At 34.0% G+C, this 22,078-nt stretch overlaps 1 protein-coding gene across 1 annotated transcript; it reads right to left on the bottom strand.

Moving 5' to 3' along the window:
- Positions 1-2,997: 2,997 nt before the first annotated feature.
- LOC132721949 (sodium/calcium exchanger 2-like) lies at positions 2,998-21,423 on the bottom strand. Its single transcript, XM_060706340.1, has 12 exons — positions 21,266-21,423; positions 14,685-15,392; positions 11,786-11,862; positions 11,291-11,458; positions 10,911-11,098; positions 10,477-10,706; positions 9,713-9,945; positions 8,611-8,716; positions 7,809-7,987; positions 6,974-7,145; positions 6,325-6,482; positions 2,998-5,617 (listed from the first exon to the last, which is right to left on the bottom strand). The coding sequence occupies exons 2-12, from the start codon at positions 15,364-15,366 to the stop codon at positions 5,381-5,383; spliced, it is 2,430 nt and encodes an 809-aa protein (XP_060562323.1). The 5' UTR covers positions 15,367-15,392; positions 21,266-21,423; the 3' UTR covers positions 2,998-5,380.
- Positions 21,424-22,078: the final 655 nt, after the last annotated feature.

Genomic DNA, 22,078 nt, shown 5'->3' with positions numbered 1-22,078 from the left:
TCTTAATTTTTGAGTTATGGCCCTTTGTTAATTTTCATACTTAATTTTTGTCCTGGCCATTTCTCCGAAAGTATAAAAGTTATGGACTTGAAACTTCATAGGATGATAGGTCTCATTAAGAAGAAGTGCAGTGCACAAGAACTGGTACTCTGCATTTCTTATTTTTGAGTTATTGCCTTTGTTTATTTTCATTTTTTAATTTTGTCCGGGCCATTTCTCCTTAAGTATAAAAGCTATGGACTTGAAACTTCATAGGATGATAGATCTCATTAAAAAGAAAGTGCAGTGCATAAGAACTGATACTCTGCATTTCTTATTTTTTGAGTAATTGCCCTTTGTTGATTTTCTTACTTTATTTTTGTCCTGGTCATTTCTCCTCAAGTATGAAAGCTATGGACTTGAAACATCATAGAATGATAGATCTTATTGATAAGAAGTGCAGTGTACAGAAATGCTGCTCTGCACGTATTATTTTTTTAGTTATTGCCCTTTGTTATTTTTCATATTTCATTTTTGTCCTGGCCATTTCCCCTAAACTACATTGTTCACAAGGCGACACATCTGACTCGCGGAGTTCTAGTATGCATATAGTAAAAACTTAAAAAAATCTTTTTCTAAAAAACCCAAAGAGCTAGAGCTTAGATATTTGGCATGAAACATGTTCTAATGGATGTCTACCAAGTTTGTTCAAATAAAAGCCCTGGGGTCAAATTGGCCCCGCCCCAGGGGGTCATTGATTTTCCATATATGCATATAGTAAAAACTTAAAAAAATCTTCTTTTAAAGAACCCAAAGAGCTAGACCTAAGATATTAAGCATGAAACATCTTCTAATAAGTGTCTACCAAGATTGTTCAAATAAAAGCCCTGGGGTCAAAATTGGCTCCGCCCCAGTGTGTTATTGATTTTTCCTATATGCATATAGTAAAAACTTTAAAAAATCTTCTTTTAAAGAACCCAAAGAGCTAGACCTAAGATATTAAGCATGAAACATCTTCTAATAAGTGTCTACCAAGATTGTTCAAATAAAAGCCCTGGGGTAAAAATTGGCCCCGCCCCAGGGGGTCATTGATTTTCCTTATATGCATATAGTAAAAACTTTAAAAAATCTTCTAAAAAACCCAAAGAGCTTAAGCTTAGATATTTGGCATGAAACATGTTCTAATGGATGTTTACCAAGTTTGATCAAATAAAAGCCCTGGGGTCAAAATTGGCCCTGCCCCAGGGGGTCATTGATTTTACCTATATGCATATAGTAAAAACTTAAAAAAATCTTCTCTTAAAGAACCCAAAGAGCTAGAGCTAAGATATTAAGCATGAAACATCTTATCAGTGTCTACCAAGATTGTTCAAATAAAAGCCCTGTGGTCAAAATTGGCCCCGCCCCAGGGGGTCATTGATTTTCCCTATATGCATATCGTAAAAATTCTTTTAAAGAACCCAGAGCTAGAGCTAAGATATTTAGTATGAAACATGTTCTTATGGGTGTCTACCAAGTTTGTTCAAATAAAAGCCCTTGGGTTAAAATTGGCCCTGCCAGGGGGAGGGGGGGGGGCAAAAGTCATTGTTATTCATTATTTGTGTATAGTAAAAACTCAACATCATGAAATATCTTCTAATGGGTGTCTTCCAAGTTTGTTCAAATAAAAGCCCTTTGGTTTTAACTGGCCCGGCCCTGGGGACCTATGTTCAGGTGAGCGACCCAGGGCCATCATGGCCCTCTTGTTTTAATACTAACTCATCTTCTTCATCACTAAAACTTCAGATAATCCTCATCCATTACATCATGTCATTCATGTTACAATCTGTTTTTAAAAAAATCCTCTTTTGTTACTTAGAATTTTGCTTTATAATGTTAGTTGTGTTCTTATAATTGTTACTGAAGTTTCATATTGTTGTTTTTTCCATTGAAGACATACATGTATTACATTAGCACTTCAAATTATGTATCACATTTGACATCATATGACAATGTTGTCATTGCCTGTTAAAAGGTCTACCTGAGAAAGACTTATGAGTCGAAATGTGCTTTTCGTGTGCCTTGAAAAAGGGGACATATAAGGGTTACTTTTGTCGTTGTTGGCGGCGGTGTCCCCATAGGCTTGTCCAGAGCATAACTTAGTGTCACTATATGTCAGATTTACTCCAGATTTGGTATGCATGCTTCCTTCAATGACCTGAAGTGCAATGCACCAGAATCGTTACTCTGCACTTCTTATTTTTTGAGTTATTGCCTTTATTTTTTGTCCGCGCCATTTCTCCTAAACTATAAAAGCTATGGGCTTGAAACTTTGTAGGATGATAGATCTCATTAAGAAGTGCAGTGTACAAGTTCTTATACTCTGCACTTCATGATGTTTTAGTTATTGTAGAATTTTCTTACTTTATAGGTTTGTCTTTCTAGAGCATAATATAACAGTTTTATTAGTCCCCTAACCGAAGGGGATTTTAGTTTTACCCTCCGTCAGTCCGTCCACAAAATCTGGATCTCGCGATAACTAAAAAAGTACTGAAATAGTTTAATGAAACTTGATATATGGATAGATGGAGTTAGACACTATAGAGATTTTGCACATCTTTTTCTTTTATGTTGAAAATTTTGGTTGCTAAAAATATGGCAAATTTAACACATAAACTGGATCCAGTGATAACGCAAAAAGTACTGGAAATTTAGTTTTATGAAACTTGAAATAAAGGTAGATAGCAGTCTGGAGATTAAGCCTGTCTTTTTCTTTTCTTCCTATGTTGAATATAATGGTTGCTATGGCAACAAATAGACTGAAAATATGGCACATTTAACACATAAACTGGATCTAATGAATACATAAAGTACTGAAAATATTTTTATGAAACTTAAAATATTGATGGATATTGAGAAGGAAAACCTTTAGGTGAAGGCCACAAATTTTCACAAGATAGTCGCTTATAATGAGCTTCATAAGAAGTGATACTACCTCCATTGTTTACAAATATAATAACAATTTGATATAGAGATTTATTTTAACTAATTTATTCTATCAAAATACTGACAAGGAAAAAATGTATCTATAAAATATCTCGAAAAATATTTAATTCAAAACTGATAACAAGAAACACTTCTAAAGAAGCAAGTTTGAGGGGGTGTAAAATATATAATATAATGACATATAATAGGAGCAAGCACAATGTGTTAAAATGAAATTCAATATAAATAACTTGATATGTAATGCCTTTAAAAACAATGAAATACTAACCCTTTTAACAACTTTTCATAGATAAGACACAAATACTCATTTAACAACTTGCACAGCACAAAAAAAACAAAACATATGAATAATACTACCATGTGAAAAATTTATAAATTTTGGAAATTATCAATTTTGTAAAGGATATGTAAATTTACCGAAATGTAAAAAAAAAGTGTATTTTAAATATTTTTTTTAAATGAAGATGTTTTCTTTGTATCTGATCGACTGTCCTAATGAGTTGTAATCTTTATCTATTCCCTCCCCGTTCCCCCACAAACCCTACCCATTATATTCTTTCCCCATAGACCCCACACTATTCCCATCCCACCCTCCCACAAGCCCACTATTTTCCATCACCACTCACCCACACATTGTCTTCTATTTTCTATTCACCTACAAGCCCCAACCCCCTCTTTCCCCTCACCATCAAAAACCCCTCTATTCCATTTGATACACCACTTCCAACAATTCCTATCTAATAATTTATTTAAACAGCTAAATTCATTAAAGAAAAAAGCAACAGCAACAAAAAAAAGGAAAGTTAATACCTATGATAGTAAATATAAACAAAATAGGTGAAGTAAATAGTGAAATAGTGACTAAATTTAGAATAAATGTATCAATGTTTATATTGAAGATATGAAATACATGTGTTTGTTCTACTGACTTAATGCTGGCAAATGTTAAAGCAATTTTGTACATAATGCTAGGTATAATTGCAACAGAAGTATTCATAAAAAAAGACATTCAAAGCCTGCCCTCAAAGCGGAAATAATTATTGCTTCTAAGAAATTAAAGCTTCAATAAGTAGCTACCTGTTATTCACTTATTCAAAGTTAATTTTAGATGTAAAAACTTTAAATACTAACCCTTTTTAAACCCTTTAGCCCTTTAAAACTTCAGTAAAAACAGTCATTAAACGGCTAACATAGCACAAAACATATAGAATAAACAGTTGATAAAAAAAACTACCATGTTAAAATGTGGCTCTCCTATGCATTTAAGAAGTTGTTTATTATGTATAAATTGGCTGCCTGAACGTTTCAAAGACATAGGTCTCTTTGATACATGTATTTAAGATCTTTTTCTCTTTTCCGCACACGAACATTATACAGAGCCTGTTCCAAGCTACCACAGGCACTCGGCCAAAATTCTGAGGCACTGGGGTTCTTTTGAAAGTTCGAAGGACGAATCATTTTCTTTACAATATGACTTGTGATAGTTATATCTATCGTTACAATACTTTCCCCATTTCCCCACCAATAAGATACTTGCTTTGAATAAATAACATATATTTTTATACATATTTCTTTGATAATATAAACATTTCTTAGATAATATAGTTATATTTTTCTTGAAAATTATGTAAATAGTTTATCTTTTAATTTTGTTGCCATTTAATTTATTGAGCCAACACTCGAACACAAATGTAGAAATTAGATATAAAATCGAACGTTTTAAGTCAAACTTCTGTTAAAGACCACCTCCAAATAAAGGCTACCCTGTAATTTAAGATCACTGACAAACCTTCATTGATCAAAGTACAACTAGAGTATTTATCCTAAAAAAGACCACCTGTCTTTCAAGGCAGCGTATGATTTCCCATAGATGGCCTTTATTCACATGTTTTACTGTATTATTAAATGATATTGTGATTCGTTGTATTCTCATTTTTTTTAAGTAAACTTAACATTAAATTGAGATCGGTATCATACAAATCACTTGGTTGAAGATGGAAATGAATTTGATATCTCTGTTATGATACAAAGACCACACATTCAGCAGTGTCAAACAAAATAGCTGAATTAAAGAACTTCATTTTGAGGTAAAATAACATTACAATATCGTAACATTTATTTACATATCACATCCCAATGAGGGTTAAGTGGACGGAATGATCATCCGAGTTGAGGCCGTTTCAATATCCCACTCGGAACCGATTTTATCGGCTGGTTGATTAATTAAAGTTACCTTTTTAATAACAAATATATATATAATTATGATCCTAAATAAAGCTCAGTAATATGAGTTTCATTACTTCTTATACATCTAAAATCAAACAATTTGTTAAATTTCACTGTATTAATAAGGTAAACGTTCAAGTGCGCGGTTTGGAAGTGAATGTTCTTTTATCGTCTTAATGTCTGTTTTGATTTAGAACCCTGGTATGTGCTCGTACGATTGTAGAGACGACATAACCACGTAAAAGATCCATACAAATATCAGGAGAATTCCGGTCACCATTTTCGGAACCTTAGGTCCTCCCAGCTCCCCGCCAAAGAACGGGATATAGCGTCGACCCATGAGTACAACCACCGTGAAAACTGCGCATATTGTGAAAATAGTCACGCTAAAACCAAGGTCACCGGCTGGTACTTCGAAAGACTTTCCCTGGAAAAATATGCATATTATTTTTACGCAGACATCAAACATTTATGATTTTGTGTTTGCTCTGAAAAGTTTGTTAAATATATTCACAACATTGACTGAAATATTATTGCCATAGAATAAATATAAGAACGTTTATTGATACTTTATTCGTTGCTACAGGTGTAGGCGTGTGGCCTATGATGTTCTTTCTCTTTTGTATCATAGTCAAACATAAAAAACATGTTCCCTGAAACCTCAATATGAAACCCCAGAAAAAAGGAACCAATAAACGAGTATCTGAATATAAAATTTCTGTCGCTTTCCCTTTCTCTGCCGCCACAATAAGTAAACAAAAGCAAAGATGAGCCAATCAATGGGCATGCTCTGGAGTGCGGGTAACTAATACCTGCACTCCAGTTAACGCACTGTGCATGTACAATGTATATGTATACGATTTAACTCTGACAGATTTTCAACAGAAAGGTCCCCAAACTATGATACAAGTGTTCAAAACGCATTTATCTTTAGAAAGTAAAACCTATATAAGTCAATGTTCCAGTTTGCAATCACTCGTGGAAGGGTTCAATATCTATTTTGCTACTCTATGGATTGGAACCTACCTACAACAGTAATGCCCGGGAGACCTCATGCAGTCATTAGATCAAGTGTGGTTCTAGACAATGTCTTATTCTGCTATAAGCGCAACTTTGTATAATAATTTTACACACCTGTGATGTCCAGTAAATAGCTGCCATGACCCAAGGGAATCCTAACCCAAGAAACACGTTCACACCATTACTCCCAGTCACGTTTCCAATGGCCATATCTGCTCCTTTCTCGTTCAGGGCGGCCGTTCGACTAGCAAAAGTATCGGGTAAACTAGTTCCTGTTGAAAATAAAATAAATAAGTAATCATCTCTATAGTAAGGTTCAAATATATTATTCTAGCGAAAGAATTTCATTTAATGGTTTGGTAACTTAATGTTCAGAAATTGGAAAAGAAAACATATATGAAATTCCATGAACTTTATGTAACTATCTTTTATGAAACTTTTAAAAATGATACACTTTTAGTGAATAATGTATACATGTATAACTGTATATTAAAAATGGGATACAAGATAAGGTCCATTTTTACGAATGTGCTATAGAATGCGGACTTGGTGGTGGTGTTCGTAGTTTTCACTCCGGATCACGACAGTAAGCCACATCGAATTTAGCAGAGCACAGTTCAGCCACCGCAACGTACGTTCCTGGGCAGACTGTTCACGTTCGCAAGGAACTGAAACTTATGTACATACCAGAACAGAGGTACAGTGCGAATGACCGTAGAAAGAATTTCACGATCAATCACAACGAAAGAGAATGACGACTTACCTAAAGCAACCAATGTTATAGCTGTTACAGCATCCTTCAGGCCAATCAGGCAGCCAAATATTGAAGCAAGATCTCCGATAATCGCCGTTAGCCCGCCAATAAAAACCAAGCAGACGAAAAAACACAACCATCCTCCCCAGATCGTAGGCGGTGGTACAAAGGCGAATATAAGCTGAATAAAGTATAAAATATTTATGAAATCATCGGTATATGAGCGATTTTCATGTCGTGAACATTTTCTGAATTATTCTGATGACATTTTACCGAAGTGTATTATATAAAAGCACTGCTTAATAAAGATTACCGTCAAATATGTATATTTCTGCATCTTTTTTTAAAGTTTAGTTTTTCAAAACTAGCACACTATACATGTATTAACTTGTATCATAGTTTGGAGATCTTTTCATTGCAATTGAGTTCGAGTTAAATCGTATAGTGCGTTAATTGGAGTGCATGTATTAGTTACCCGCAATCCAGTAACAGCAATGAATGTAGGCGGAAAAGTAGAGCATGCACGTTGGTTCAATCTAATTTATACTCGGAGGCTACGGCTCCTCGTACAAATCAGATAACCTCGTGTTTTGATGGTTTTTTATATATCTATGAACACAATAAACTGTATAGCCATTCATACTAGCAGACTATATTATAGTATGTTGACATATGTTTATGCTACATTATCTTAACAGACAGAACGGAACAAAATAGCCACGTGCTTAATGCATCCATTCGTAACAAGTATTACAAATGTGATTTGTTACGTAGGTTGTCGTAAAAAGGTTTGTGGTTTTACATTTTTGCAAAACGAAAAAAAAAGTAGACAAGCTTTATTCACCTTCCAACCAAAAGTGAAGAAGTGCATGACGTAATCAAAAACGGTGGCGTGTTCCAGGTCCCCACCATTAACATTCATGGCCTGTTCAAACTTTTTCCCCCATGTTGCACGCTGCAGCCTCAGAGCGTCCAGGTTCGAGTTAGTGAGGTTGGCAATACGACTCACAAACCCGTCAAACTCTGAATGTTAATAGAGTAGGAATATTTTAGAACTTTATTGAAATTAGTACATATTTGAGCCGCGACATGACAAAACAAACATAATGGGTTTGCGACCAGCATGGATCCAGACCAGCCTGCGCATCCGCGCAGTCTGATCAGGATCCATGCTGTTCCTATCAGTTTCTCTATATATATACTTGTAATAGGGTTGGTAAGCGAACAGCATGGATCCTGATCAGACTGCGCAGATGCGCAGGCTGGTCTGGATCCATGCTGGTCGCAAACCCATTATGTTGGTTTTGTCGTGACGCGGCTCATTTTATAAGAAGAATATGTGTGATACAATGAGCATGCACCACAATATTAAAATATTATATGTACATGAAAAATATATATATCGAATATAAGAAACAAGACAGAAAATATGGCAACTGCAAACATTCTGTTTTTTTTTTTCAAAACTAAAATAAAATATCAATATAAAAATACTACGAAACTACTTTAAATTCATGCATATGCCATTTTTTATTAATGTAGTATAAATCAAATGAAACTAGATTGTATTATAGACTGTATTAATCAAAATAAAGGAAAAATCTTATTTAATATCATGTCTGGGAAATAAAACATGTATATCGTACCATCATCATTTACAATGGTGACAACAGTTCTAGATAGATGTCCAATTTTGGCGCCCGGACTAACACTGTCGATAAATAATTCGAAGTTTTCGTCCTTCTCAAATTCCTAAAATCATAGAAAAAATATGATCCTCATGAATCCATTTCAAAATTAAATTTATGTTTATAAATGTTGAATGATAAGCATGTTATGGATAATAATGGCTTGTTGTATATGTCTATGAGGTTTCAATAAGATAATAACATTTAGGTGGACTCTATTCAAAACACTAGTACACTGTACATGCATCATCTTTGAGATGAAACATTCAAGTCGTCAACTCCAAGAACTTTTAATGCAAATTTTTGAAAAAAAAAGAGATAAAAAACGTCTGGCGCGAACCAAAAACAATTATATTTTTGCAGTAAGATCGTTAGTGAAAACGAAATCATATCAGGTTTTATTTGGAAGTGACAAAGAACGGTCAGTTATCAAGTTTTCCCTCTAGTATTACCACAAGTCTTATGAAACACGTGCTATTTTTGAAGAAGAAAGAAATACCCATAGAGATACCACGAGCTGATGCTGATTTGTTTTATTGCAAAATAGAATTAATTATTCAATAAGCAACAGATTACTCTGTGTCTATCAATAACTATTTACAATAGTTGTCATTAACTCGAAGAACTTGTGATGTTAATAAATTTCTGATATCGATTTGCTATTGATGTGAATAATGCATATCAATTCCCTTTGAAAAGTCAATGAAACACCTTCCTTATAGATCGAACATTTTCTGTTTTGTTTGTGGAATAACATTGCCAAAACATTCAATATGCATCATAAGCTCGTGAAATTCTGGTATATTTCGTCTGCTTGCATGCGTTCGCGCGTGCATGGGCATGCGTGATTGGTGATTGGTTTATTTACCCTCGCAACCTGAATGAACCATATGGATGAGCATTTGTGCCTTACCTAGCAGCCTGTACGATTGCTCTTGCATGATAAAATATAACTTTTACGAAGGGTCAGAAAGATATTCATTTAAGACATTGCTCATGGTGGTGAAAGAAAAGCATGTGCTATCGACAGTTACAAACTTTATTCACGATCACAACTTACCATGTCGTCGTTGATGGTGATTTCTATATGTTTTTCCACCTCTCCGTGACTGAAAATAAGCTCACCAGATGTCTCTTCGTAATCTCGGCCTCCGACAGCAGATATGTCTTTAGTTTTCCAATTCAATTTGAGTTCGCCGTCGGCACCGTTTACACGCTTTACTGGTATTCTAGCAGTCCCAATACTTTCTTTGAATAGGAAACTTGGTTTTTCAAATTCCACAGTTCCAGGTTCTTTAAAAAAAGAAAGAAAACAAGAGTATATACAGTGGATGTGAACCATTAGAATACTGGGATACAATTTATTTCTGTTTTTACATTTCGCTAGAATTTAACAGATCTGATGGTAGATGCAGAAAACGCGTTTAAATGTTTGAAATGAAATATATACAAGGCGTATGAAGTACGAATAATATTTGTTTCAATGAATTATCCGCATATTGACCCGATACACATTTTCAGGAATGATTTTGGGCCTTTTAGCTATTCATGTATTTGAGAGATAATTTGGCCGCGGTATATTGATGTTAGTCTATATGCACGAGTATGTATCTTCAAGACATAGTGCTACAGCTTCAGCGAGTCAATTAAAAATGTGTTGTTCTTTACTGTAAAATGCTAAATTGACATGTATTGAACTCATCGAAAAGATAATAGGAACGCTCGTCCGAGGTCCGCTCGTAAAATATAATCTAATTTAACTCGTTAAATGCAGAGAAATCTTAGAAATGTGTTTCAATTGAAATCTTAAATAGTTCAACATACCATCATCATTAAGAATAACGACTTGAGCAATTCCACGATTTCCAATCTCAGCAAGTTCATCAGCTTCGACAGATAACCTTACGAAGAAGATCTCGTCTGGTTCCCAAATGTTGTCATCGACAATTTCTATTTCTAGCTCTTGTTCCGTTTGTCCACTCTCGAACACCATACTTTTCTTAACTTCTTTGTAATCTGATCCTGCTTCCGCTGTTCCATCAATCGTCTCAACCCTTTAATGTTTCAAATCACATTGAGAGTAATTTATGACAATATGACATAATGGTAACTACATGTATTACACTTCACGTGCCACGTGAATATTTAAATACGTGTACCATAATTTATAATTAAACATATGACATACTTTTGTGTGGTGTATGTAGAAATAAGATTCAAATTACTGAAAAATATGACCTATAAATGTGTATACTTACTTAAACACGACCCTGTTGTTGATTTTCCCGTGCCTCATAATATTAAGTTTAACTCGACGGTCTTTCTCAAGAACAGCGGCTGTGGCGGCGGCAAATTCAATAATCGCCTTACTCCTGCTTTCTGGCTTTGAATAAAAGGATGCACGGGACCCAGTTGTGTCCTCTGATAAAAGCATGGTGTCGAGTAACTATAGAAAAGGAAGAAGTATGAGATAATGGCATTATGGCATTTTGAAACTGGAAAATATTTACTTTCTTTATATTAACCTTCGGGAACCATTGAAACAATTTAAAACTATAGTGAGAAACGTCGAAATTAAAAAACGCAAATAAATTTCTGTATCGACAAAGGTTATAGACACTGAAATGTTTGTATTTACCTCCTTTGTTTTGTCGTCAAGATTGGGAACCAGTTTGACGGAACCAGTCATCTCCCTGATAGCGTTCCTTCGGTACCAGCCACGAGAGTGTGACCCCTCCTTCTCCATGACGTAAGATACTAAGGTGGAAACATCTTTGTCGGAATATCCCTTCTCATGTCGAAGTTTCTGTGGATAAAAAAAACAACTTATATTGGGATTTGCCAATAGGGATGCCTATTGGGTCAGCGGTCAAGCTCGAACCCTACTAAAGACACGGCCATGCTTCCTTATATGACATAAGTACTGTTAAATTTAAGGAAGGCAGACTTACTTTAAGTTGCATTTGTTTTAAACAATCGAGCTAAAATGAACTTATAAAGATGAACCGAAAAGCCAGTTAATTAACACAATGGACATAAAATGGCATGTAAAATGAAACCCTTATTTAGGCTTTCAAGATTTTTTATTTTCCATAAATTAAAGAGTTTTTTTGTGGGAATAAAACACACTTACTTTTATGAATTCCAAGATAAGACGCTTGTTTGCGTGCAGTCCGGTCTCAGGAAGTTCTTTACCCTCTATGACTGCTTCTGTTAAATGGTAAAAGATAATAATAACAACAACAATAATAATAATAATAATAATAATAATATGATGATGATGGTGATGATGATGATGATGATTGTGATGATGATGATGATGGTGATGATGACGACGACGCTGACGACGACGACGACTATGATAATAATAATGTACTAAAGTAAACGCAAAAGGCCCTCTTTTAACATTATCTAATAAACTTAGTATGCCAAAAGAAATTTGGTGAGATTTTTCAATTTATTTTTTTTTTTAACCAAAGAGCAGCGGATATACGGACAATTGTTTTTTTACGTGCACTTTTACACTATTACACTATTTCATGGGCCCTCAGTTCAGTAATTTTAGCTAGGAATCGCGACCTATAGGAAATTATCGCTACAAATGCTTTCGAAATATAATAGCCGACACACTACTCGTGCATTGATCTGTTACGTTATCGACTAATGTATTTCCAATGCTCTTAATTGGTACCGTGCAATACACATGCATTTAAACATACTTTATGGACACTTAACGGTTAGGGGCGTCATAATGCAATGTTTTTACATTCTACTTAAAAGTGAGATGAATAATTATGATATCTTTATCTATTCTGTTGCTATATAAATAATCCACCCAGTGAGAAGTAAACAAAACATTTGTGCAGCTGTTCAAAAGGCGTTATTATAGGTACATATAACCTTAAAGGGATTTGATTTACATTATTTTACATTAAAATGTATTTAGGAATTACAATGCAAATATATATATACAAAATGCTCAAAATATACATGTACGGCAAAAAATCACATATAACGGTCAGGTTTTTCCCCCCAATTGTTTCTTAATAAGAAAGTAACCTTTCGAAAGCGGAAAACTACCCTAGTCATAAACTTGACAAATTAACAACAATGACAAAATTCATTGAAAAGGTCCCATTCCGCTCGCAACAGTAAAATAATTATTGGTATAATCTTAAGATTGTTAGCTCGATAGGTTGAGTGTTGAACTGTGAATCGGGCGATCTGAGTTCGAATCCCGGACGGTGCACACGGTGCATATCCATATCGGTACCCTCTTTGCGAAATCTGCTAACAAGCCAGTAAAAATTCATTGTAATATACGGAAAGGAGGTATGACACGTGGAAAAGATGTATACCACGGAACACTAGAATGTTTTATCTATGTGCTGATTTGTCATGCGCCCGTTTTTCATGCACTGCAACTTCACAATAAGCTACAAAAAATCAGCATGTACGTCTTGCTTCGCCTATCATCTCGACATACTTTTCGGGCTGAAATGAACCTGTGGCTTGATTATATATGCATTATACATATTTAATATGTTCATTTACATATCATCTTAGAACAAATGGCAGAATATTGTCAAAAATAAAATTTATAAAAACACCCTACTTTCGGTTTTGCAGCGGCACGGGCTACCTCTCTTCATATGAATTTTTATATCACAGGTCCCCTCTCAGTTTTTTAACACATAGGTACCCTCAAGGCACGGCATATATATGCTTTTATTTGCGTTAATCGTTAAGTATGTAATATTTACATAAAAGTAAGAAATATTACATACCTTACGATTAACGCAAATAAAAGCATATGTCGTGCCTTGAGGGTACCTATGTGTAAAAAAATGAGAGGGTGCCTGTGATATAAAAATTCAAATGAAGAGAGGTAGCCCGTGCCGCTGCAAAACCGAAAGTAGGGTGTTTTTATGAATTTTACAATTATTTTTGACAATATACTGCCATTTGTCCGAAGATGATATGTAAATGAACATACTAAATATGTATGATGCATATATAATCAAGCCGCAGGTTCATTTCAGCCCGAAAAGTATGTCGAGATGATAGGCGAAGCAAGACATGTCGATTTTTTGTAGCTTATTGTGAAGTTGTAGTATATGAAAAACAGGCACATGACAAATCAGCACATAAATAAAACATTCTAGTGTTCCGTGGTATACATCTTTTCTACGTGTCATACCTTCTTTCCTTATTATATTGAAATTTTACTGGATTGTTATCCATTGCAGGTTTGTTTTGAGCAGAGAGTGGCCTGTGCATGTGCAAAGAGGGTGCCGTTTCAGCAGATTTCGCAAAGAGGGTACCGATGTGGATATGCACCGTGGGTGCAGGTCACTTTCGTTGCGATTGACCATGAAATCCTTTCTACGGTCAATCGCTCTGGCATGTACATAAGTTTCAGTTCTTTGCGAAAGTGAAGGCAACTAGTACTAGTAAACTACTTGACAGCCAGCCTAGGAACGATGCAGTGACTGAACCGTGCTCTGGTGAGTTCAGTGTGGCTTACTGCCGTGATCCGGAGTGAAAACTACTACCACCACCATCATTAGTTTGTGTTTGTTGGAAAGCAATTATGATCGTAATAGTTTATGGAACGAGACAAGGAAATGTTAAGTTTTAAACAAATATTGATGGCTCTGGGAATAAATCATGCATGCAAAACTTTCAGTAAGAAGTTGCACAAAAGTTTACAAATGAGCTAGAATTTTGATTAAGGTACCAATAAATTACTTTTAGAGAGAGATCAAGAAAAATAGGCAATATATAGTTGACATATGAAACATACAATTTTCTGTTTTGACAGATAATTTTGAACTTATATTGAATAACCTATCATATCAGGAATTTATGTTCAATCACATGATAGAATAAGTTATCCAAAATAAACTCATGTGTAAATTGTCCTGTCTCCACAACATTTTGTTGTAAAGCATAGACAGGGCGACGATAAATCTAGTACTATAGTATTCCAATCTATATACTTACAAAGTACTAATCAAATATTTTCCTACCTAGATCCAAGTGCTCCGGCGATGGTTTTCTTGGTCCGCGGGAACAGAAATCTTTGTCAGCTATATAGGACAAGATGACCATTGTAGGGAACATAAGAAAGGTCAAGAAAGCTTCCCAAAGGTCAACGTAATCTGGCGTCACGACGATGAGAATTATAATAAGCCAAATGTATGCAAATATTGAAAATATACAAGTCACTGCAAACACTTTAATAAGCTCTAATTTTTTCGTTTCCGGGGATGGGACTGACAATATGCATATTCCAGTAATGCACATGAGGTTGAATGCAGCAGATCCTACAATAGTACTAGGGCCTAGAGCTCCCGACATGAACTGATTTCCTACTATTTCAATAATAGCTAAAAGAATTTCTGGTGCGCTTGAACCCAGTGCCATTAGCGTAAGGTTGGCCACCGTGCCGTTCCAGAGAAGAATCTCAATTTCTGTGTAACCAGTGTCGCTGTTCGGATCTGCGACTTTAATCTTTTGCTTTTTACTGGTAATCGTTTCTATAGCTTCCATAAACATATCAGCAATGATGGACACGCCCATAAAGCTCCAAAGGAGGCCGATGATATATATCGCCGCACGTGCTCCCGTGCTCCATGTGTATTCATTGACCAAGGGCATAAGCAAGCCCGCGTCGGCACACTTGTAGTCATCTAAGTTACAAGTAGACATTTTGGCACTATTTGTTTATTCGAAATCTGCAAAGAAAAGAAATCGTCAAATCTTAAAAATCGTTCATGTTTAAGGCATTCACGACATAAATAAAGTTACGTGTTTACAAAAAAATAACATTATCCAAAATACATAATATAAAAGTCTGGTATCTTCTGTAAAAGAATCAAATTGTATAGCAGTTGCTGTAATTCTAATATTTCAAATAAATCTACAATCATTTACATTAAATATACCACAAAAGCATATTCAACTTTCTTGCCCCATAGAATCATCGATTGAATGATAAATCGCTGACTTTTAAACACAATCAATGTATGTGTAACAAACATCCTCTAAAATTCAACAATCGCAATTCATTGAGTTTAACTACTTAATCTTAATGGGAACCAGTGCCCATATTTTCATTATACTGTTGATTATTTCAGAAGCGTTGAATTCTTTGTTATAATCCACTGTTGCACGGGCAACTGCGGTATATAGTAGTTGATATAAATCAACAAGGGACATATGAGCCGCGTCACGACAAAATCAACATAATGGGTTTGCGACCAGCATTGATCAAGACCAGCCTACGCATCCGCGCAGTGTGATCAGGATCCATGTTTGTTTACTTGTGATGGGTCTGTAAGCGAACAGCATGGATCCTGACCAGACTGCGCGGAAGCGCAGGCTGGTCTGGATCCATGCTGGTCGCAAACCCACTATGTTGTTTTTGTCATGCGGCTCATTATCTCCTTCTCTGTACAAGAGAAAACAGTATGCAAATAAAAAACAGAGAAAAAAGAGAGAGAAAGTGAATAACTAACCGTGAAAACTTAAGAAATGCAATGACTGACAATCTTAAATTGTACTTCTTTTTTCCAATTACTTAAGTGTGGTACATTCAGACAATATATGAATTGAAAACACCGTCACAGTAAACGGGGAACCATAGTTTAAGCCTAGAAGTACCATAAGTTAGCATTGCTAAATGACTTTAGTTGGAGTAAACAATGTTATTATTCTATATTACAAATGTCTTTGGTTTTTGCACTAAAGTTTCTGATAAAGTATGTTTTCTGTATTCAAGCGTCATGACCCCAAGGGCGGGATCATTTTAACCTCAGGGGCACGTTTATTTTTTGTTGAAGGTTCATCCGAAATTTTAGCCCTTAAAATGTTCTTTCAGTGAAGAAGATAAAAAGGTTTAAATGCATTTTTCTACATGAAAATAATCGGTGACCACCAAGGTAGGACCAAGCTTTACAGCAATGGCATTATTTATACACATTTTAAATTTAAAGAGGATCCCAACGTGATGCTTCATGTCAAATATCTAAATTATGCTGGCCATTTTAGTTTGTTTTCTACATTAGTCTATCTAATTTACTACCCCATGGGTATGATTTATATAACTTTTGTTGAGATCAACGAGGCAATAATACATGTAAGATACTATATAAGGTCTGTGCATTCAGGGTATTTCAAAGACCCTGATGCATCGTAGTTTCAAACAAGAAAATTTAAATGATTTTTCTTACTAGAGCTCATGTAAACTAAATGACTGCAAGAGTGGGTCAATTTGGCCAACAAGGGATTGTATATAACTTTTTTAAAGACTACATGCCGAATTATCTTAGTTCTGGTCATTACTAGATTTTAATGATATCATTTTTAAATGCTCTCTTAGCTTCTATGATCTACTTCTGCGTAAGACAGGAACTATTCATTCGGCTTCAAAGCAGCCTAGTCATATAGGACTTTGAATAAGGCGCATGATTTGCTGCCTAATGACAAGATTTATTTTGCAAGTTGCCAAAATAAAAAATCATTCACATACATCGGCTTAACAGTTCATGACCAATTTTAAATTCCTTGCTTTCTTGCAATACCATTTTTTATTTACATTTTCTTCAAATGGAAATACAATGTTTTCTTAATTACCTCCGTATACTCTGTCGTTTACCTAGATTTAATCAAGTGGAACCACGTTCCTTTTGTCTCCACTCCTTAAAGGGAGGACAAAACGCAGCGGTGTAAGAGCTGTTGCATTGTTATAAAACAGTTTTTCAATCGATCTAATTGTTTACCAGTAGAAACTAGAACAGTTTGAATAGTTAGAAAGTTTGTTTTTAAGATATTTGAATGTTTACCTTTCTAGGGATTCCCTTTGAGGTTTGTTTGAGAAGATGCTTTTTTAACTAAGCAGCTAAATTGTTTATTTCACATCTTGTAAAATATAACCAATTTACTTTCATCATTTGCACCAGGTAATGTTACAATATAAATCAATATTGGATCCCATCTTAACAATTTAGCCTTCTTTTAATTTCCAGAGCCATGATCGAAAGTTCCATATCACTCCCCATACAGTCTCATTTTTATTTTGAGACGCAAAAAATCCGTATGAAATACATATTCAAGTATCAAAGTTCTTAAAAAATGTCAAAAAATATTGGTGTAAAATAAAGAAGACATTAAACTTGGTTGAGAACAATACCAATCTTATTGGACTCGTACACAGCTGCAAAACTTATATCAGACTCGGTCGATGCCTCGTTCAATATAGTTTCAACAGCTGTGTCCAACAGAATATTCAGTATTGTACCCAACAATGTATAATAACCTTAGAATATATCAGTCTGATCGTGTGATATATATACAATTATTATATACTTTTAAATGAAGTATTGAGAAATATTGATGAAATAAAATGCGTATTTTCATTGTCCGTATTTTCACTGTAAAAAATATTTAATACTGCAACGAAACATATTTTCCGTATTTTCACTAGTGTTTTGTCGGACTACTTTCTTCTAAATTCAGCCAATACAAAATTTAAAGAGAAATCTTTCAACTTGTAATATATAATACTAGTAAACAGAAAATTCAAGTTTTTTCCTATCAATACAGGATTTATTTTCATCTCGTGGTATGAAAATTATCATATTTCTTAAGTGGCTACCGCCTCACATAAAATATTCATTTTCATACCACTTGATGAAAATAAATCCTGTATTTATAGAAGAAATAACTTGAATATCCACTATGTGGATCAAAGAAAATGATCGCCACTACAAAACTAGATTAGTTTCTGTAGTATTTTATGTGAACCAATAGAATCTCAAGTTTTAAGTAAATACAATTATACCATAAATACTTTGACACACCTATACCTACACTATATATCGGCGTATTAATTGGGTTTTATATAATGAAGTATGGTCTAAGTTGTATTGATTATTTTATTGTAATATCGTACTTATATGTTGGTCATTCAAACGAGATTGCATAAGAAGTTTTTATCTACCAAAATTCTTTCTAGGGCAACAATAGCTGCTTATAACTACATATACAAATATTTGAATTATGACATAAACATCCGTTTCTTTTGACCTTTAAACTATTTCATTGATATAGTTTATAACTATAAGCAGCTTGAAAATGCTAAGCGAAATAATTATGATATATGTGAATAAAATGGTGTGTATCTTTTTTGAATTGTTTGTGATAAGCATTACAATTCGCCTAATAAGAAGAGCAAATTTAAGATAAAATAAAACAAAGAAATGCAAAAGGGAAAATTCGCCACACTATTTGTATCTTGTTTAAAAGTGTTCTATTTGCAACTGAATCAAACGCAGTACAAAAATTTTACTTATCCTTTCTTTAATATCAAGCATTTTGTAACACAATTCTTATGCCATCATAGATGAGATGGTGGACAATTAACGATCTTAACAGTGGACAATGGTCAAATATACAGGGTACACAGTCTATCTATCCCTTGTTAAACAATTTACATTCGAGGTCGCTGAAAACGCTGGACGGTAGTTATAAATATCATTGTCCCCATAGTTTTCGCGATTTTTAAAAGCTCCATTTACTTCTGTTGCCATATAATATTTGTTCAGGTAACTAGAGATTCTAAATTGCATAATATGCAAAACTGTACATAGCATAAATGTCTCCAGCTGCATCGTGACAATTTTTAATATCGTTTATAAGTTTGAACCACAGACATATATTATTATAGAAATGTGATTTTTTTTCAAAACGGCTTATATTAAGTTAAATATATATGATCACTACATGTGCTGGGATTGACAAATATACATTTTATTTGGATTTTAAAGGCGTTTTAGTTTAATAATATTTTATTGTATAAATATACACACAATATACAATTTAGACATAATCAAGTGTACATACAAAAGGGTTGGGCCAAAAGTTCTAACAACATTATCGTGGGCCCTTCCCTGTAAAGGCGTTTTGAGCTCAACACCCCAAGTATCTGTGGTTAAAGTGTGTATTGAGTACACATAAAGACTCGCTCGTACCGCCCATAAATGTTTAACATAATACATGTATAGTTTATTATTACGCTTCGTTATGTTACAATATTTTTAAGAAATAAAGCGGTAGTCAAGAAATATATTTTGCCTTTTGCTGTGCAGATCTGTGGAGCAATAAAATCGACTGTTTATTTATATCCCAATAATCGAACGTTCGAACGTACGTTTCGTCTGAATGGCTTTGAACGATTTAAATCCACTGAATACAGATACTGTTCTATATTATTTAATACGTTATTAGTAAAGTTAAGCAGTTAACCATTTAACCTTTAGAATATAATAGTAAGTTTACATGTTATTATGTAAAACATATTTAAATAAATAACTTGGTCAGTCAGATCATGGTATACCCGTTTTAATTATACATTTAAACTCTTTTAATTTTAAGTTGAAACTTGTAGATTTTTTTTCTATTTATAGGCGAGTTAACACATGCATTGTAATATAAACAATAGATACATAAATATATACCTTTAAACACCGAATTGTATATATACTAACGATAAGCGCGAATTCGTAAAACAAAAGCTAGTAAATTGACTTACAATATTGATTTACGTGACTAATGTAAAATAATTTAAATGAGCAATGTACGTCATTTATATTATCTAATCAACACAGAAGTAAACGTTCAGGATAGACAACGTCACCAACACATCTGACAATTATTAGTTAAACAACCCCCAACAGGCTCAACTGCTCAAACAAGAATTACTTTAACCTTTATTTTCCGGATCAGACTTAACGCATCTTAACCCTGTGACAACTAGATGCAGCATTACACATGTACTTGCATTATGATATTATATATCAATATTACAAATACTTTAACGGAGAAATCGCCCATAACGGATTAAAACGAAAACTACAAAATACAGATGCAAAAACAAAAATACATAAAACTTTTAAGTTAAAATGGAAACAAATAGGCTTATCAATTTATTCGCGTGTTCTGTGCGCGCATTTTTTAAAATCTTTCAACGCCTATCATCCTAAATGGAACAGTTTTACAGTACAGTAGAACCTGTCCAAAGGTTGTTTTGTCGTTATATTAATTCTATCTTAAGAAAAAACAGTACTCTACATATATATGTGTTCAAAATAGACAAGTACATGCTCCACATGTTCAAAATAGACAAGTTAGTGTTCCACGTGTTCAAATTAGAAAAAAATTATGTTCCATGTGTTCAAATTATTCAAGTTTGATTGTGTTCCATTTTGTTTGGGTTTTTTGTTCTGTGTTCAAAATAGACAAGTTAATTAATTTTATCAAATCTAAGTCTTGGAACATAATATAGCAAGGACTTGATTATTATCGTATTCCCGCGCTTTTGCTGTCACAGCAACCCAAAGGTGTTTTGTGGATTGACGTTTCGTATTTATTGTTATTCAATATTTACAATATATATGTATATATACAGTCACAGATAAAATAATCTTGTCATCACGATGGTCAGTAAAACCGGACACACATTGTGAATTGGTGGATAAAATCAATAAAAGAATACGTATTTACATATATATATTAAAAAAACTTCAAAGTAATAACATTTCCTACTTACATTTTTATTAAAATCACCAAGTGGTGTCAGTATTCCATGTTCTTTACGACTCAGTGATGTGATTCAAATTACTACCATTTGATGTTTGTCCGTTGCTAAAACAGTTCTAAACCCACTCTATAACTATTTGTATACATACATTAAGGTATATTTATACACGGGAGAAATCCAATAATTCGCGGCTTAGTGAACAAAAGAAAGACAATCCACTTTATGTCGGGAGTATTTATGTATCAGTTACTTCCCTTGAACAGAAATGGAGAACAGTAAATAAGCTATCCAATGCCTTCATTTTTGAGTTAAGGGGGCAGGGGGGGGGGGGGGTAAAAATATGCTACTCACAAACACACTCGTCTTTGAAATTTCAATGCCCTTTGCAACAAACACTCACTTTCTTTGAATGTTTCCATTAACCCTGTCAATAGGGCCATCCTTAAAAAAATGTTTGTTTGCAGTAACCCGACCCAGAATTTTCAAGGTGGGTAGGTAGGTCGATTTTTTTCTATTTTTTTTTTTTTATTGAACTGTACTCCCACATAAACATGGAATTTCAAAATGCTGGACAATATATGCTTTGATAATCTGGTAATAATTAATAAATTGATAAATGAATTCTAATTAAATAATACCTACATTTTATTTCTTCTATTAACCTTTAAAAGAACAAAAACAAAGCACAAGGCATAATTTTCTGATTAAAAAAAAAATAATTTTTTATCCAGACCATGAAAAAAACTTTTGAGTAGGGGCAAATTTTGTGAGTCGGTCGCGTTACTGCAAACAAACATTTTTTTAAGGATGGCCTAGTGTTTA

This window comes from Ruditapes philippinarum, unplaced genomic scaffold (assembly GCF_026571515.1).
Source record: "Ruditapes philippinarum isolate M1 unplaced genomic scaffold, ASM2657151v2 ctg1589_1_1_1_1, whole genome shotgun sequence".
Classification (NCBI taxonomy): Eukaryota; Metazoa; Mollusca; class Bivalvia; order Venerida; family Veneridae; genus Ruditapes; species Ruditapes philippinarum.
The sequence above is the reverse complement of the archived record's forward strand: the minus strand, read 5'-3'. Positions and strand labels throughout refer to the sequence as shown.

What these genes read in the sequence shown, in the direction of transcription:
- LOC132721949 (XM_060706340.1), bottom strand. Translation starts at nt 15,366, where the DNA reads ATGTCTACTTGTAACTTAGATGACTACAAGTGTGCCGACGCGGGCTTG. An exon ending in AACAACAGGGTCGTGTTTAA is followed by an intron (nt 10,707 to 10,910) that starts GTAAGTATACAC and finishes GAAACATTAAAG; the next exon opens with GGTTGAGACGATTGATGGAA. An exon ending in CACCATTGTAAATGATGATG is followed by an intron (nt 7,988 to 8,610) that starts GTACGATATACA and finishes ATTAACATTCAG; the next exon opens with AGTTTGACGGGTTTGTGAGT.